Consider the following 19,988-nt stretch of genomic DNA (forward strand, 5'->3'; position numbering starts at 1 on the left):
TCTTCAAGCAGCCCCGGGGCTCAGAAGCTGGAAACTGGTGGGTGTGCCACGATCACAGGTGGACAGCATTTTTCACCTGCTCTATGCTAACTCTGGCTGTCAGTTTTAGAGGCATTTGGGAGATTTTCAAATTTTAAAGTTTGTGACTAGTTCACGCTGGGTGAAATGTTAGCCTTTGGAAGAGGAGGTCCATCAAGGCCTCAGGGTCCCCGGAATACAAGAGTTGGGCTATCTGCAGCCTCATGAGCTTTTTGGAGCACACTCATTTGCCCAGTTTGTAAGAGAACTACTAGATTCCAGGACAGTAAGAGCGCATATCCAAAGTGTTGAGAGTCAGAGCCCAAAACGTGGGGGCGGAGGAGGGAGGGTGTGAAAATCTGCTGGGAATTATCCACTGAACAAGGAGAGCCGCCATTCACACCCCAGTTGTTTCCTGTCCCTGACAGGTGGACAACATTTTCCCCTACTGGGGGAATTTTCCCCTCCTACACCTACTCCCATATTTCCCATATTCAAAAGCAGCTTCCAGCCTCCTCTCTGGGAGGAAGAAATCCGAGCTACAGCAGCTAGTTGGAGTGGCATCTCTGAGAGGAAACAGTCAGTCAGGAAAGAGGACTGCATTCTAGAGGACAACTAACTGATTTGCTTGGCTGGCAGAGGAGGAGAGAAGAAACCAGAGCACCATGTAAAAACCCAGGCTGGAATTTTTAAGTCTTTATTCCAAGGCAGTAGGTAGAAAGAAGAAAATGATTTCCTTAAAAAAAAAGGGGGGGGGGGGCACGGTGTAGAACTGTAGTATGCTTGGCTACAAAGTTCAAGGAGTTTTACAAATGGGGAAACTGAGGCAAAAGAGGCAGGATGATTTGCCAGAGGTCACAGCTGGCTTCTGGCACAGGAAGGCTAGCTCCAAGAACCCACGTCTTCTGGCTGCCTGTCCAGCCTTCTCTTGGGTCACACAGAATAAAAAAGGAAATGCAAAGTAAGGGCTGTTTGGGTAAAGAAGTAGAGGAACAGTTCTAACCTCGGGTGCTTGTGCCCGTCGTTTGTTTCAGTGGTATTTTTCACCAGGGTTGTATAAGCCTCATAAGGAAAGCTTTGTGCTGGGGCCCATGGGTCTCAGGTGATCATGGCACAACATGACTGCCCTTGACCAGTCGAAGGAGAGCATATGGCAAAATGGCAGAAGGGGAATGCTTGGGAGGCTAAAAGTACCTCCCAAAGGTATCTCCCAATCCCCTGACTGTGGCCCCCTTCCCCTGATACTCTTCCCACTACCTTAGAGCTCCCACCCCTCTCCACCCCTAGAGGCTCTTCCTTCCCCCTCAAGGCCATGCACTGTGACTTTAGCTCCCCCCCCCGCCCCCCCCCCCAAACCTTTCTGGCTCATACCAGTCAAGCTGGCTATCCTACCTGATTAAGTACCTATCAGAGTCTGAAGTTTACTACAACAACAAACCTCAGTCATTACACGGTCCCTTGAATTTGGCAAATAGAGGTTTTGCCATCAGTTTAACAGAAAGTTCATCCGAGGATGCCATACTCAAGGGCCATTAACGATGTCTAGTTGCAGTCGGACCAGGTTCTCAGGAGAGGAAACCGAATATAATTTCTGTTGCTCAGCATTCAACTTCAAAAATACAGTAAGAATGACAGAATCTGAGGTTAGCAGGAAGCTGTAAATGTCTGCTAATCTCCCAGGTAGTGGATGTTTTGAAGATGCCAAGTAAATGGCCAAACATCTGCTTGCTTACCTCTAAGCGTGGGGCCTCACTACTTCTGACGTGGTCTATTCATTTCTGTGACCGCCTTCTAGAAAGGTCTTCCTTTTATTCGGTCAAAATCTGTCCCCTTAGATACTTCCATCCCTTTCATTCCTGATTGTCCGAAAGAACAAAACTGTATCTTCCCGGGGCTTCACAGATGTACTTCCCAGAAAATCTTTTTATTATTGTTTTTTAAACTTCCAGTCAAATAAAAACCGAACCTCTTGCACATGTAGGATGCTAGAAGAAAGTAATTTTATGTTAAAGAGACTAAAGGCTCTCTTGAATGAATACTAAACACATCTGCAAACAGTTTATGGTATGGAATTTGTTTGAATCTTCTGGGTTCTCTGCCTCTATTTATACCTCAGGGCACAAAACAACAAAGGCAGCCTGGTAAAGACTCACAAGAGTAGTTAATGCCCAAGGAGAGAAACAGCGAACACCAGGAGGCAGCTCGCAAATGCGCTCTTAATATTTATTAAGCCAACAATAGTGTTTTGGGTAAATCTTATTAACGTCATACACAAAGTTCTGGGCAAATGAAATTTTAATTCATTTACATCAAATGTGCCTGCAATCCACATTTTTATTAAAAGGACAATAAGCATTCAGTTGAGAAGCCTGGAAATGGGAGGTTATTTTGAATATCATGTATTATTTTTCTATCATTTAAGACTGTGTAAAACTTTAAAAAAAACATTACATAGTATGCACTAGAAAGCTCTGGTTGCAGGAGTATAATTCGACCATTTATACAATTTCTTCTAAAGGTTGTGGGAAAGGTATGCAGTCTTGGAAATCTCAAATCTTCTGTGTAATGAGTAAGATTAAACACACACACACACACACACACACACACACACTAAAGAAACCAAAACCTTGAGAACGAGAGAGTAAACAGAGCAATTCATCATTTGTGTAACACTCATCACTGTTTGATGTGCTAAAGGCTTCTATTTATTTATACAATCTTTAGCAGTTAAAAGATCCAAACCACTTCATGGAAAATATTTTTTAAAAAAGCACTTACCAATTAAGTAAAGATAAAATTTGTTTAGCTTCTCCTTTATTCATATTCCTGGACTTTCCCCATAACCTTCGTTTTTGTTTCTTATGCCAGTCGGAGTTGGGATTTTTGCTACTAGCACCTGGGACTATCTTCACTGGGATCACTCACTTGATGATGCCTTACGGGGCCTTGTCACACCTGCCCGTCCCGGGTCTTTCTAGCAGGAGCTACCGTGCCAACCCTTTCCTCCCCATCAATGCCAGCTTCCCTGAGTCAACCCCAGGCAGAAGTCACACAAAGCAGCTATGGGGCCTCCTCACAAAACTTTTAAATTAAGGGCATTCTAGAACTGACTTCTATAAAGGAAACTCACTATTTCTCTATTGCTTCACCAACTTTAATGTGTTTATGAGTCACTGGGAGTCTTGCTAAAATGTAGATCACAGTTCAGGAGTCTCAGGTAGGGTTGAAAGTAGGCATTTCTAACCAGCTCCCAGGCTCATTCAGGTCCCTTGTCCGCATTTTGAGAATCGAGGCCCAAAGCAATGACCTGCAAGCATCAGAATCACCAAGGCAACTTGAAAACAAAACAAAACAAAACCCCACTGCTACCTGGGCCCCATAACCGGGGCTCCCATTCAATTGCATCTGCGACAGCAGGGACGAGAACCCCTCTCACCATCTCAGAATCTAGAACACAATACAGTCACCTGGAGGGCTTTCTAAAGCCAACTGCTGGGCCCTACCCCCACATTTCAGATTCCGTTGGTCTAGGGTCAGGCTCAGAACTGCTGCATCTCTAACAAGATCCTAGGTGATGCAGAACTGCCGGTCCAGTCTTACAGAGAGACCTGACCTAATGCTAGGGGTTAACAACTAACAGATGTCATTTCCACGGAGAACAGACACTTCTGTGCGCAAACTGTATTATAATCAACGCTCTGGAACATCCATGTATGGTCAGAGGGACACGCTAAGAGGGGGAGGGCAGGATTCGCATTTCCACTCCCTTAATTTCTAACGTTTAACCCTGTTGTTGTCAAATTAAAAAAAAAAACAAAACAAAAACAAACAGCGATGTTGAATTTTATTCTAGGATATTACAGACTCGTTGGATTTAAAAGCGTTATGAATCATAGCAAACGGTTCATTGTAACAGCGGGCTCAGAATAATCCTTCCAACTCCATTGTGGGACAGATACATGTTCAGCCGCAGTTTCTAAAGGGTCAGCACTTCAATGTTATCCTGCAGAGCAATTTTTAGAAGCTTTGAAAACTCCAGAATTCTTAAACAAGGTTTTTTCTTCTTCTCCCAAGTCAATTAAAGATAGCCTCTTTTATTCGAGGGATGGAAAATTGTGTTTCAGAACTGAGTGAGGTCAAACATGCTCCCAAATTAGATATCTGAACAAAGTAAACTATGAACAGATTAGATAATGGGGCTGCTGCTTTTCGGAGGCAAGAACCAAAGACAACTCAGACGTCTTATTCACAGGATAGCCTAGAGCACTCTCTCTTCCCTACTTCAACCCCGGAAACACAGAGTTCCATGGATTTAATTCGACTTGAACAAGGTCCAAGTAGCTGAGGTGCAGTAATAAAGGATAAACTGAAGAAAAGGACCATCATTAAGACACGTGTGTAGGGTTTATACACGATCAGTAACTTCAGACAAGTTCTAGGACACATTCCCAATCAGTAAAACACAATCTCTCTGTTCAAAGCATGAACTCAGGCAAATCTAATAAGCTGACCAAACGTGCTTTTCTGCAACCAGGCCAAGGGGACAAGCATCCTTTGTTCCACTAAGGAAAGTTTTTGAAAGGAAAGGGAAATGTTTCCATTTTTTTCTAAGACCTCCTCAGATAGGCTTCGTTTAAACATATATAATCTTTTGTGTAAAGAGCCATGTATCGTAACCCACCAACGTAATTATCAGGAAAGTATGAGCCAACAGAAAAAGAGGAGAAGGGTGGAAAAGGAAGATGCTGGGAGCAAGCATGCCCTCTTCCACCCAGCTCTGGACTGAGGTGGGGGGCAGGGCAGTCCCGGGGAAGTCACTGCATTCCACCAGGTTTGGGCACAAGCAGTAGGGAACACGGGGCTTTACGAGACAAAAATCTTACCTGCTAGACTTCCCTTGAAGCTGGAGAACACCAGAAAGCACCCAGAGCACTGGTTCTCAAACCTTCTGGAAGCTAGAGTCACCTGGGGAGCTTTTATAGCGGGCTGCCCCCCACCACCACCACCACCGGGATAGAGTCTGATTTAACTGGTCTGGGTGGGGCTCAGGTGCCCACAGCTTTTCGAAGTTCCCCAGATGAATTTAATATGCAGGAAGGGGTCAGAGTCAGTGATCTAGAACATGTCTCTCATTCTCCAGAACTAAGCCCTAGAGAGGCTAAAACACCTTCTCTTCACCAACACACAACAGCCACAGCAAGGAAAGAAAGAAAGAGGCAAAAATTCAGCCTCCCCTTTTCTTTCCCATTGCCTGTCTTTTCTCGTCTGGTCATTTTCCTCAGTCTCGGGTTCAAAACCTCCAAAATGGATCCTTTCTTCCTTGATCAGCACATCTCATCAGCCGTCCATTTCAATCAGCATCAACAGGAGACCACTGCTGACTCTACACCCAGCATGCTTCTAAGCGCTAGACATGCAGGAACTCATTAATCCTCACAGCATCACCATGAGGTGGCTACTGTGACTAATCTCCTTCTTACAGATGAGAAAACTGAGGCCAAGAGACACTAAGACACCTGCCCAAGGTCCTACACAGCTGGACACTGTGTCTAAACGTCCAGAGCTGGGAATGTAAAGAGACCCCATGAATTCCACTAGTTGGTTCCCCCATTACCAGACATAAGTTTGTGGTGAGAAGCCATCAAAGCAACAGGCTCCACGCTGGTGAAGGAATCAGAACATGGGTGACCTAGAATATCTGGCCAACCAATGCAAAGGAAGGGTTCTGACACTTCACTGTTGGGACCTGCACCCGTTATACATTTCAACACTTTATACATTAAACACATTATACATGTAAACACTTTCACTGCTCTCTTGAAAGATGATAGTATCAGGTCAGGGCTATTCAAAGCTTAAAACAAACAAGCAAACAAACAAACCCAAGGATCTAACTTCTGCTAGGTCACCTAAAATGCAGTCGTGGCCAGTGATCTGGCTAGGCAGTTGAGAGACAATTACAGACAAGAATGGAAAGTACCCATCACAGTTCTAAGTACACAGTAGGACATCTGCGTAGTAATTTTCAATGTCAGTGTCCTTTAATAAAATTCCTTTCTTAAAAATATCACCCCACAGACTTATCTTCTGAAAAACTATGATGCAAATATATTTGCGTTATTATGCTCAGATTTACCAAAGAAGTATTCAAGAGAAAATGTTGGGAGGAAAGACAACCCCACATCGCACACAAAACCAGCAAAAGGAACCATTTTACCTGGACTAGACATGCCGCCACCCCTCTTTTCCTGATATGCAGGGACGTGTTTATTTTTAGTACAAACCTCTAAGGAATGCTCTTCTTCCCTCATAAAATGAGGTATTTTTACCCCATAAAATGTGGTATTAATTCGTGAGGACTTTACTTCCAGTTTTGATTCTTATCTCCAGTAAGATAAGAACCTTTCATCTCCTTTTCTGTTTGCAAGTCTCCACAATCTTCCTAGGATTTGCAAATCAACTGGACTTCAGCCCCTAGTCTCTCCAAATCCCAGGGCTTTCTGCTCCCTTCCCCTAATTAGCCAAAAGGGCCGCAGATAATAACAGAGTCTGCCGGAGCACAATTTTTGCCGCAAATTGAGAAATTATCTAAACATCATTTTAAATTACTCACCTTGCACAGAACACATTAACCACACTGATGCAGAGCGTATAACATAAAATGTATGTTCCATTTGCTATTTCATTCACACATCAAGCACAGGCCAGGATTAAGCGTATTGGGTGCTAATCATTAATGCGAGGAATGAGGAAGAAGGACCCAGAAAGGGAACGTTTTATGGTAAGAAAAAATTACTAACAAATCACTGATGGCCTAAGCCCAACGTTGTAACTCTCTCATTAATTATGTGATTCTGGACAAATCACTTAACCTCTCTAGATGCGTTTTCCCCCTAAAAGTGAATTCCAGCTCTAAAATCCATTGTTACATAATGAAAAAGCAGAACCCAAAAGAATACAAGGAAAATCATCCCAACACTTTTCTACCTCTTTCATTCATCAGCTAAGACTATTATCTTAGCCAGACACATAAGGTCCAGTTCTCGCCTTTCAGAGCCCAAAGTTTATAGAGTATGGAGAATGAGACTGGATGAAATGTAAGGTTTCTTTCTCCTCGGATGTAAACATCAATAAATTCTTGAAGTTCTAAACAATGTCTCACTCTTTGTGTCTTTCTTGTGTTTTAATACTCAGAAGTCTTTCCTTGGAGCACAGGTGGGGGAAAGAAAAAAATCTGTAAGTCAAGTGTCTTCAGGTCATCAACAGAATTCTGCTTTTTCTCCAACACACCATGCTACCTCAAAGGTTTGTCTTTGTTCTGCTGGGAAAGCAGTGACTTTTCTTCTACAAGGGGTTCTTCTTATCCTTCTCAACTGCAGCTATGTAGGTCTTTGGCAGTTCTAGTTGTATGTCTAACTAGATTCAGATAAAAACAAACTGACGCATATTTTACATATAATGCATGTATAACTTAAGGGCCCAACCCATCTTCAACTACCCTAAATAATCAAGAGGTAGGTGATAGCTGCTTGAAGGCAGGCATCATGTCATAATTTCTTTTTTTAACTTGTAAGACCAGCCAAGAGCTCTGTCCTTGGTGGATGTGCCATTGCATGAGTTAAGTCTTACCTGACCGGCTTACCAAACATAAAGCCTCATTCAATAACCAATCCGCACAATGACAAAATCGAATCAAATCTAATGCAGGTTCCCCCTGCTATCCGAAAGGAGAGGGTTCCCATGAAACCTTTCAAAAACCGAAATGGCAGAGCGCATAGAAGCCATTATCAGTAATTTATACAGACAAACTTTTGAGCCTTTTCAGACCCCCAAAAATACCCTCTGTTAGGCTTTTCTGATACCTTAGGACACATCTTGCTAATGGATACAGAAATCAAGAAAGAAATCAAGAGAAAGCACAGATGCTCACAGACAGGTCAAAGCTATCGTGGCTTGATGCTGAGATGCTGAGTGTGGTTCCTGGGGAAAGTGCTTGGTGGCGCTGCTCTTTTCAGGTGCCTGCTGCCCCCATTACAGCTCACTGCAAAACAAACACTGAGCACTCTTTTGACTTCTTGCCTTTTCTTCATAAAAGCAAAAATTCTCTTCAGATTTCTTTCGGTTAGTGAGAACAAGTACTAATGTCCGTCTTTCATAAAAGTGCCCTGGCCTACTGCAAACCTTAAAAAAAGCAGGAGGATACTTGAATAACGAAATAAAAATATTCACCACTCTTAACCAAAGGAGTTCATAAGTGGGACAGAAGTAAGGTTAAGATTTTAATTCATCAGCAAACCTAACAGATAAGTTTACAACATAAGATTGCAATGCTGACCTTCTTTAAGGATTTTACAATTATAATCCCAAGTCCTACGGTAAATTTTCAAGTCTTAACTGAATTTCCAACTCATGTACAAGTCTATTTTTGGTTTTAGCTGAATGTAATTCAGGAAGCAGATGATGGCAGAAAGAAAAAGTGTAATTTAGCATCATACCCTGCCTGGTAAAAAAATAAACTGGTCATAAATTTGTGAAAATATATGTCCCTTGGTGTCAAGGGTGAGAATACAAATAAGAAACAAAAAAAATATGCATACATATTTAGGCATGTATAATATATTCCAGAATCACAAAATTGAAAGCTAAAAGGAAAGAGAATCAAATGTGTTTAAAACACCTACTATGGGTCAGGTTTTTGTGTTAGAAGTTTTCAGTCGTTATTGAAGCTAATCTTCAAAATAACCAAAGAGGCAAAATATTATAATTCCCCCAGCGTTACACCGAAAACACAAGCTCAGAAATGATAATAAACTTCCCCAAGGTCATATGGATTTCAGGTGGTTAATAATGAAAACCAAACCCCAATATACCTGATTTCAAAACCCTCAAGATCATCTCCTGTGTCATCTTAATTTGGGAGAGCACAACACTGAGTCCTGGCAATGCTAGAACGACACGTTCCTATGGATTACAATCTATATATGTTATGACCCCTACTTTCCTGCACTCTCACACACCTGTCACCCAGGCAACTAGAGACCGTTGCCTAACAACTCAGTAAACAGTGATCTTTTGGTTCCTAAACATGTCAAGTGAATTGAGCCATCAGCACAGATGTACTAACCCTTACATAGTAAATTGAGTTAATCAGAAATTAGAGACCCCTGTATTAACATTTTTATAATCTTTTATTATATATTTTCTGCATCTATTGAGAAGATCGTATTATCTCCCTTAAACTTATCTGCACTGCTTTTCTGATGCTGAAGCATGCCTTGGATAAACTCTTCTTGAATTCACCGTTATTCTTTTAATGAGCTGCTGTTTTCAGTTTGAGAATATTAAATTTAAAATTTTGGCATCATAAATGAAGCTGGCCTATGGTTTGTTTCCTACACCCTCTTTGTCTGATTTTTGACACAGAGTACTGTTAACCTCATAAAATTAAAGAGAATAGATTCTATCATGCTCTAAGCTCTGTTACAATAATTGTTCCTTCAAGGATCAGCAGAACATACGTGTAAACCCCTCTAGATCCAGTACCATTTTTTTAAATTGAATTTTTTGTTGATATAATTGTAGATTCGCATGCACCTGTAAGGAATAATACAAAGAGATCTCTTCTACACTTTACTCAGTTTCCCCCAATGGTAACATTTTAGAAAATGATAGTAAATATCTCGACAAGGATATTGACACCAGTACTATTCACCAATCTTACTCAGTTACTCAGTTTTACTTGTGTCTGTGTGTAAGAGTATACATAGTTCTAGACAATTTTATCACATGCAGTTCTATGTATACATACATAAATTTTTTTTTTAAGATTTTACTTATTGGGCGCCTGGGTGGCTCAGTGGTTTAAGCCGCTGCCTTCGGCTCAGGTCATGATCTCAGGGTCCTGGGATCGAGTCCCGCATCGGGCTCTCTGCTCGGCAGGGAGCCTGCTTCCCTCTCTCTCTCTCTGCCTGCCTCTCTGCCTACTTGTGATCTCTCTCTGTCAAATAAATAAATAAAATCTTTAAAAAAAAAAAAAAAGATTTTACTTATTTATTTGTCAGAGAGAGAGCACACGAGAGACAGAGCACAGGCAGACAGAGTGGCAGGCAGAGGCAGAGGGAGAAGCAGGCTCCCCGCCGAGCAAGGAGCCCGATGTGGAACTCGATCCCAGGACGCCGAGATCATGGCCTGAGCCCAAGGCAGCCACCCAATCAACTGAGGCACCCAGGTGTCCCTATACATATAAATTTTTAATATAACCTTAGTTTCACTATATAGTTTCATATCAGACTTTTTGTCTATTATAACGCTTCCAAATTATAAACATTCTTCAAGTACATTTTTAATGGTTATATGCTGTTTAATGTATAATTTAGAATCTTTAACCAATTTTCTTTTATTGTATATTCAAGTTCTTTCCGTTTTTTTAAACTATTATAAGTAAATATTCAATAAACACATTTATCCGGCTATGGTAATTTCCTTTGGATAGATTTGAAGAGGTAAAATTACTGGGGAAAAAATGGGCTTTTCATATCTTAACCCTCACAGATCCGGCTGGTCGCAGTAAGGAACCTCTTTCAGCAATAACCAAAGACATATCCTCTCGCATCACCCACATTTCAAGACAAGCTGAACACAAACATATCCCCACTATCTCAACATAGAGCTAGGCCTCCCCAAATCAGGATAGAAAACCAGCTGGGAAAGGGCAGGCTCCGTCCTGCAGATCCTGGGCCACTCTCTGGGTTGGAGTTCATCAGATAAGCCCTATGGAGCCCCACTCTTTAAGAAGGCAAAAAACCATGGATCAGAATAATAGGAACTGACACATGACATAAAGCATGAATATACCACTGTGCGAAAAGCTTCTACCAATTCTGTCTCACATCACCCTGAAAACCTTTAGAATATTCCATTTTACGGAGAAGAAAACTGAGCAGAGAGGGATTAAGAGACCTGCCCAAGGTGACACAGTAAAGGAGATTCAACCCCCCTCCACTGACCAGACTCTGAGCCAGTTTACCATAGTGCCTACTCATTCAGACTCTTGCCTGTGGTGTCCACAGCACTTACACTGGGCTCCAGTGCTTAAGAGACATGAGCCAGAGGGAAGGCACCAGCGAAAGGCCCCTCTCTGCAAATGGATGTCTAGGCCAGAAAACAAATGAGGAGCCTGAGGTCCCTCCTTGACTTAAGCCTTAAAAAGCCCTTCAGAGTACATCAACAAGTCCTGTTGTCTTTGCCTAGAGTGAAAGTGAATTCTATCACATCCGCTGGTCTTGATGCTACACCAGCTTATATCTGCAAATATATGAGAAAACACTAGACATTGGATCATGGACATTCAGAGCAACGTATGTAATCTCAGTACATGATGAATACTCAATTCCAGTGAACAGATCACCATTGGCCAGCAGAAATGACTTACCTCTCAGTAATGTGCATGAATTCCCTGGTTCAGTACATAATATAGTAAGTATTTGGCGGGAGCTTAATAATTACTTATTGATTGGGTTAATCTTAACATTTCTCCAATCTTACCCTGAAGCATATAGAAAATGAAATATTAAATGAAACATTAAAGACAGAAAATTCTTCTAGTTCACCCCGTGATTTTATAAATGGGGAACCTGCCATCCCAGAAAGATTAAGATAATTAACTACATGTGTGTAAAACTTCACTTGTGCCCTAAATATTGTGTATTCACTTTTACTGCCTTTATATTTAATAAAAGATCATATGAAACTACATATTTAACTTTTACTTGTTCGTGGTAAGACCTTGAAAAAACAATTTGCCCTTAATAATTGGATATCTCATTCCACGTGTCGTCCTTATCATGAGACCAATCTCCATTAACTGCACATACCCCTTAAATATCAGGACTGTTTGTATTTAATATGCCTGTGTCATCATAAAAGAAAATAAACATCTGACTGCTTTGTAAAGGGCACATTTACTGTATCTTTGTAACATTTTTGACAAAACAGATTCAGCAGTAGAGGAAAAAAATATGAAAACATATCTTGTCTTTAACATTTTCCATAGCTTGGAGTCCAAGACCATGAGCAGGCTCTCACATACCAGTTGGCCTCGCTCTGCTAATATGAAATTCAAATGGGAAATCTCCAAAGACTTCACGGTTTCTCCCCTTCTAGTCCTACCAATTCTTTGAGATACCCAAGCACAATTCTATTTCGACAGTGTTCTTTCCTATCAGAGCCAGTCACCTCTTTAGCCTTGTTGCTAAAACTAACATGGCCCCAGAAACAGATTTGTCAAATGCTGTGAGATTTTTAATAGTAGGAGCCAAAGCTCAAATGGCTAAAAGGAGAAATTTCACTCATTTCTCCCCTGAAAAAGTAAGAAGACTCTCTCTCTCTGCAACCCCCCCAATTCCCCAACATTCCCTCACCACCCCTGCCACCTCCTTCTAGATGACCTGTGGCGCTCCAGCACCCAATACAGCAGTATCTCTCCTCGAGCTGTGCTGGGATCTCAGTGGAAGCCCACAGGAGGGAGCATGGAGGTAAGCAATGATGGCAGGACCTGACTTAAATGTCATGTTTATTCTTCCCACCAACACAGCAGTGTTGTCGAAACAGAGGTCAAAAGCGAGTCAAAACTGGCCTACCAGCCCAAGTACTCTCCCAGGTGGGTGGAGTCCGTGGGCCCCAGAGCACACTGCTTGCAGAGGTCAGTGCAAAGATGAGCTTCAGCAGGTCCTACGGACCCAGACTGCCCCAGCCACTGGCACCCGTCCCTAAATACGGACCTTCAACAGGTGTTTACCAAGCTCAGCACTGCACAGGCGTCAAAGGTGTAGCAAAAAGGGCCCTCCCCTCACGTGGCACCAATCGCAACAGAAGAGAAAATTGCCGTCTTAGAACGTCAGAGGGCTTAAGGGCATTTTCCACTGCTCTTTGATTTCATAGACCAGAAAAGAGAGGCCAAGAAAAGAAGAGGAAAACCACTTAGTACCTTCTGTGCCTCAAGCACCATTCCTATGCTCCCTCATTACATGCTCACAATAATCATGTTATGAAGGCATTCAGGTCCAAATTATACACATATACATACGTATTTTTTCAAGTAACGTGGAGTTTTAGTTTCTCGTCCAAGTGCTACCACATTAAGCGGCAAAGTACCAGCGTGTGAACCCAGCTTGTCCGCCTCCCATGCCAAAGCCCTCTGCCCTCTATGGGGCCCCCAAGGTCACACAGCTTCATACTGCTGGGAGCCCACCAACCAGCACAAAACAGCACAGGAAGAAGGGGTAAAGTATGTGACCCACACCAATGGCTCCCAAATGTGGTTGATTCATTACAGCCATCTGAGATGTTTCGTAAAAATACAGATCACCCCACCCCGTTCCAGGGCACTGGCTATGCTGGTCCGAGATGAAGCCCTGAGATCTGTATTTTCACAGACTTCCAATGATTCTCATCATTCGTCTGCTGTACCATTTACAGAAAGATAAAAAACAAGGGCTCAAACACAAAAGTCCATCTGGAGCTTGGGTCTGGATCAACAGAATGTTAATGGAGAAACACTGAAGACGAGGCTAGGTCCCATGAGTGTTCATGACAGTGAGACCAGCGGGCCAGCAGCAAGAGACATGACGGAGAGCGATCAAGGGGGGGATAAGGAGGAAGGAGCAATATTATGAGCATCTTATAAATGTGAATTTTTAGACTCCACGCCATGTAACAAGAAACACGGGAGGTTTATGGACCATGGCAAAACCATCGGAATGGTACAGGATAAATCAAACAGCAGGTGAGCATCTACACGAGCGGAATAGGTTCAAGGCTGCCCATGTAAAGGCCCAGGTCCCAAGAAAGACAACACTGAAGGGGAAAGCTACCTGGATCACCAGAATGTGAGCTGCAAGAACCCACGGGAGGTAGCCGAGTCTGCTCAATGCTTTCTCCCCCGCACTTAGTAGGCGCCAATGTGTACTTGCGGAATGAACCACACACAGGTGGAGTTAGCAATCCACTGGATGTGGAAGTCAACGAAGTGGAAGGAGTCAAGGATGCCTTCAAGATTCAGATCCAAACAACTAGAATTAAGATGATGGTACTGGTCCACCTGACTAAAAAAGGTAAATCAGAGTCACTTATTTCAGCAAAGGCTCTTCAACACTTCTTGTTTTTGTTTTCGATTTCTGTTTTTCTCTAAAACTTTATTTTGGCTTCTGCTCCATGAAAGAATCCGGTGATTCTGAGATACTGGAAGGTACCACTGACGGTGCCAAAAACGACAGGTCTTCTTTCAGGATGAGAAGGAAATGATGGGTGAGAGGATTTAGTCTGATCTTTCACAATGGAAAAGGGACAGTGTTGTGAGAATCTAAACTCCAGTGACACTCCTCACACCGTCTATTGGATCAGTGCCAGCTGACATGCCAATAACATAGTGGCCTGACCAGACTCCCTATAAACCTTAATGACAGAGTTGTCTGTGTTCTGTGTGGCTGGCTCAGCCTCGGGGCTTTGCCACCCTGAGGAGACTCCAGGCCACCTGTGGCTGACCGGTCAGGTCTCTGGGCGCTTCTGGAGAGCTGAGAATTAGTCCTGCCCAGGAAAAAACTTGGTGATCTTTTGAAATCCTTTCCAAACTAATGATTATTCAAAGCACCATTGAGTAAGCATCTTACAGTCCTCCAAAACTAGATCTACCAGGTCCCAGAAGGAGGAATCTGTGGGCATACTCTCATTCCTTTTAGGACAACCAACTTTTGCAAAGCTAACCTTACAAGATCTTTCTTTCTTAAATGATGTCTACCTACTGCAAAAGTAATTTGTTTCATTACCAGCAAAGCCAAAATGTATTTTTTTTACAGAACTGAAAAAGGTTATATGGTTCCAATTTTATTTTTCTTTCTTTTTTAAAAAAAGAGTTTATGTATGTATTTTAGAGAGAAAGAAAAGGAGCAGGGGTAGGGGCAGAGGGGAGGAGAAGCAGACTCCCAGCTGAGCAGGAAGCCAGCCCTGGGGGCTCCATACTGCAACTCCAGGATCATGACCTGAGCCAAAGGCAGACGCTTAACTGCTTAACCCAACTGCTTAACTGACTGAGCCACCCAGGCGCCCCTGATTTTTCTTTCTAATGCAAACTTTCCAAAGTCTGCCTTTCATAATGCACTGAGAGGTAACCCATGAGTCCAAATGCCTTGACAGTTTCTTTTAATTTACACACACTGAAATATGTGTATAAAATTCCATTAGTTCCAAAACACTTCCTTTTGTTAAACATATTTCCAGTTCAAATTATGTGTTCAGAGCAGCGTGCAATATATTATTTCTAAAGGTAAACAGTCACGTTTTAAAAAAAAATGGATAGAAAAACAGCAGCATATCACTACTGCCACACTCAGTCAGTCCTTCTCCTCACATGGTGTTCCTGCAGTGAAAGCCTTGGGGGGGGGGGCGGAGTCTGAATGGTGACCACAGGCAATCCCTACTTCTCCTGCATCCAGAAAGAAAGGGCTACCAGCTTCTCTTCACAGACAGCTTTGAACCTTCGTTTCCAAGAATCTCTGTGCCACCCTCCCCCACCTTCCCTTGTGCTTAGTAGAAAACTCAAAAATTCACTAATTGCAGACATTTTTCCTTTCCTCCTTCTAAACACAGACTTTGGGCTCAGACAACCACCACTTCTAGCTCCCAGGAGACAGTTGTCGTTTTCACATTAAAATAAGAGGTCCTGGAAATAATGTGCTGTTAACAACTGATGTCGAAAAATGAAGTCTTTCAACTTCACATACATTGAGGGTGCTTGGCATCGAACAGAGACTAAAAGTAGTTAAAATGGACTAGTGGCCACCCTGGGCTTTAAAACAGCCTAACAGATTCCCAGTTAGAGTGTCCGAAATGACTTTTTAAAAAAGAACTGATCACCCTTTAGGATGATACCCCAATCACTGAAGAGAGTATCTACCACAGTGAAGGAAGTCTTTGGGAAAGCATCTAATCCTGGTCAGAAATGAGAAATGTTAGAACCGCAAAGATAGAGCTCAGGGGAAAGGTTGGGGGGGTGGGGGGAGACAGTTCAGGCAAAAAGCTTCCTTAAAGAGCATTGTCAGATTTATGCAAAAATCCGGAGAGCCAGAAGATAGAAACATTCTTTCTGGAAAATTCCCAAACAGTAACACTTCCTAGCAAATCCTGAACAGGGCTCCGTGAAAAAAGGACTTCCTTAACCCTGTACAGCCTTTCCGACAGTCTTCTCTTGAAAACCTTTAGCGAGAGTTCTCCCTTTGCCCTGTTTTGCAACAAGATGAGCACTCGTGTTTTTCTGAAATAAACAGAGAATCTCTCCCTTTCTGTGTACAATGAGCCAAAGTTCGTAACTGGCTGGGAGATTACCAGTCCCAACGGATGAACCGATCATTTGCCAGAGAGAACTACCGATAAGGTTCGGACTTCTGTTTTACAGCCCAAGCACCCAAAGATTCATCTATGCTGTACAGTATCCAATTCTACCCGCTTTTCAACCTCAAGGACCGTTTGGGGGACCTGCTAGCACACAGACAAGCTCCCACACTGATCTAATGCTCAGTGCCAAAGAGGTTTTCCGCTCCTAAACTGCTTCAACTCCAAAAATTGGGGGGGGGGGGGGTAACACTCCAAGGGCGAGGGGGAAGAACTCACAAAACCACCCCTGGGCAAGTCAGGAGGTGACAAAGGGAGAAGATGTGGCAACTAGAAAGGCCAGACAGCTGCGCTCCCTAACCGAAGCCCCAGAAGGCGCCAAGGCTGCAGACAGAATTGGGGATGCTGGGCTTCCACCTAGCAGGGCAAAGCTCGGGGCGCCCAGGTAGGGGCCGCCACGGACTAGAAGCTCAGGAGGCAGCTCCCTTCAGAGGGCGCTCATTGGGTGACGCAGGGAAAGCAGCTCTGGCCCCACAAACGCAACCCAAAGGAGGAGAACCCAAGATCCCGGGAAGGGAGGCTGGGTGCCCGCAGCCCGGCCCCGCGGGAGAAAAGACTCCTCCGGGCCTCGGAAGCACCTCTGCCAGGGCCCGCGAGGGCAAGCGTGGCAGGCTGGAAGCTTCGGTCCCCGAAGGCAGGCGCCCCGCGGCCGAGCTTGGCGTCACCCGCACCCCGCCTCGCCCTGCACGCTCCACTCCAACGCAACCCGTGTGAACATGTCCTCCTGCCCCCGAGGGCCCGCGGGGCTGCCCTCCGCGGCTCAGGGAGCAGGGGGTCGCCGCAGGACTGGGTTGCAGCGGCCGGGGTCCCAGCATTTTCCGGCGCGTTCGGTGCACCCCCTCCCCCACGGGACCCCGCACTGGGCCTCAGGGGGGAGTCAGCCTTTCCACGAAGTGTCTGCTACCTCGCCCCAGCCACCGAAAACATCAAACAAAAGAACTTTTGCAAACTTTCCTCTCCGGTCACTCTCAGATTTCTTAAATCGGGACCCCATCTCCTCACTCCGATTAGTCAACTGACTCGGAAAGCTAGCTAGCCGGGGGCGGGGGGGGACCCCAAAGTTTCCAGGGTGTCCCGGGGTCTCGCCGAGCGCGCGGAGGGGGCGGGTTCCCTCGCTGGCCCTCCTCCGGGCGCTCTGGCCACCCTTTTCCCTAGGTCCTTCTCGGGCCACGCTGCAAGACCCCCGCGAAGGCAAAGAAGTCGGGAGTGACTTCAGGGACCTCTGCTGTTGGACCGAACTGCGATTCTCGCGCCCTCATCCCCGGGGACCTCGCGGCAACTCAGGCGAGCGGCACATTTCTGCGGGAACGGAAGGCAAGGGGGAAAGGGGTGGAGGAGCGAGCGCATTTGTCCCAGTCGATTCCCGGCGGCCCAACGTCAAGTCGGGGGGGAGGGGGGATCCCCCAGGCGGCGCCCCCCGATTCCACCGCGGGCGCTGCAGACTCCCCTCGGGTACGAGCACCCGAAACGGCTCGCACTTCCCCCCTCTCTGAGTCCACTCACCGACTCCGCCGACACGCAGGCCACCAAGCCCAAGGTGAGCAGGATCCAAGCGCGCCGCATATTCCCCGGAGACCGGCTGCTCCCAGCCGCCGCTGGCAAGGAGGAGGAAACGAAGCCTACTGCCTAGCGCCCGGCGCAGCCGGTGCGAAGAGATCCGAGCCAGAGCAGCCGCAACGACCGCGGCTGGGGCTCCGGCACTAGGGCTCCCGGCTCGGGGGCGCTCGCTGGCTCCTCCTGCGCCTGCTCCCGCCGCCCGCGGCTGCGCCCCGGGAATGCGGCGCCTTCTCACTTGTTGGTTTCTGCACTCCCGAAGCCGAGTTGGTGCTCCGGGGAGGCTGCTCTCTCGAGCTCTTCTTGCTCTGCGGCTGTTTTACTCCTCCGCGGACTCCTTCCCAGTGTCGCGGTTTCGTTGCTGGTTTTGAGGAATAAATCAGATGGCTTGGAATGTAGCTGCAGCTGAAGTTTGGGGGCAGAGCGGTGAGGGCGCGCGGCTCGCGCGGCTGGAGCTCCCGGAGTATCTGGAGGGAAGCGCGTCCGAGCCGGGCTAGTGGCTCAGCGCCTCGGCCCCTCCTCCTCTCCGCCACGGCCTCCTTCCCCCGATCCTCCTCCCCCGGTCCTCCCCCCGACCTCCTCTTCTCCTCCCGCTCCCTCCCTCCCTTGCCTGCTGCTCCCAGCTCCTCCGGGCGTCTGGGGGAGAGGAGGCGGCAGTGTGACTCCCAGCTAAACCCGGGAGAAATTCCTACAGGATTACGCCCCGATTGGCAGCTTCGGGGACCAGTGGGCGCCGGTGGCTCCGCTCTGTGGCCGCTCAGGATCAGCTCGTCCGCAGTCAGAGTTCCAGCGCTCCGAAGCTCCTTCATTTTTCTCCCTCCCTCTCCCCTTTTCCTCTCTCCTTCACGCTCTTTTCTTCTCGATTTTGCCTCTCCGTTCTCACTTTTCTGGTGAGAGATCGGTGAAACAACGAGACACACATAATTTAGCTTTTCTGCCCGTGAGAATGAGACCAGTAGAAAGAAACTGCTTTGAGAGTTGGAAAAACACACACAAACTTTACAGATGCCTTCACGCATTGTGCACTGGTCATAAATCGCAACTTCATGAAAATTGTGTTTTAAAAGAGAAGACAATAAATACAATAAACGTGCAGTGAGAGTATTTTCCACCCTCCCTGAAACCCCTTTCAAAATAAATAAATAAATAAATAAGAGTGAAGGAAGACCCCTAAAAACCCAAAATGCAACACTTTCAAAGCTCGTAATTTCAGTAAGGACTTAAATACCATTTCTACCTCACACACAGTTTAAGCCCCTAAATCATTTTCTAGGCTCCATTTCTGCATAAGGGTGTTAAATTTCGGAAACTACAAATAGGGTGGTTTGATGAGAAATTGAGACCCTGAATAATAACAGATATAAGAGAACTTCAAAGAAAAGAGAAAGTAATTTCTAGTTTGAAGAAAATAAGGAGCATGTGTTTCCTGAATAGAAGTAATTGATCAGAAATATTTTATGATGGAAACTTTTTTTCCAGTTCCCTGTCTATGGTATGTATGCTACAGAACATGGCAAATACCTATTCCCTTCCAGTTTCTAACACTATTTTCTTCTCTCTGATTTATGGAGGAAATGATTCATGGAACTATTCTGCTCCTAGAATGCCTACTCCAGGAGACCACCTTTCTTTTTCACCACTGTATTCTCATTCCTGGTACATGAGGACACACAATAAATGTTTATTAAATTAATTTTGATCTAAAACTCAGTCTGTACTGCATACAAGTTGTAAAGCTCTAAGATGCACAGATGTAAATATATAGATACTAGGCCATTGTAATTTTTGAATTTAGACTAAAATACAGTCATACTCTGAGAATTACAGTGTCTTAGTAAGTTTTCACTGCAATAAATCTCAAAGAAAGAAATTTAGGGACCTGGAAAGTTACAGGTTAAAGTCAGAGATATCCAGCTTTTTGGTGTTGGGTGCTGTCTACTAAGCTCTCCCGGGGCAAATCTAAAGCATTGACA

At 44.9% G+C, this 19,988-nt stretch overlaps 1 protein-coding gene across 1 annotated transcript in view; it reads right to left on the reverse strand.

Moving 5' to 3' along the window:
- SDC2 (syndecan 2) overlaps positions 1 to 18,535 on the reverse strand; it is a 104,056-nt gene extending 85,521 nt beyond the window's left edge. The window contains exon 1 of the mRNA XM_046021159.1: positions 17,965 to 18,535. Coding sequence (XP_045877115.1) covers positions 17,965 to 18,024 — 60 coding nt within the window. The 5' untranslated portion in view covers positions 18,025 to 18,535. The remainder of the gene's footprint in view (positions 1 to 17,964) is intronic.
- Between the last annotated feature and the right edge of the window lie 1,453 nt (positions 18,536 to 19,988).

Source organism: Meles meles, chromosome 1 (genome assembly GCF_922984935.1).
Source record: "Meles meles chromosome 1, mMelMel3.1 paternal haplotype, whole genome shotgun sequence".
Taxonomy (NCBI): domain Eukaryota; kingdom Metazoa; phylum Chordata; class Mammalia; order Carnivora; family Mustelidae; genus Meles; species Meles meles.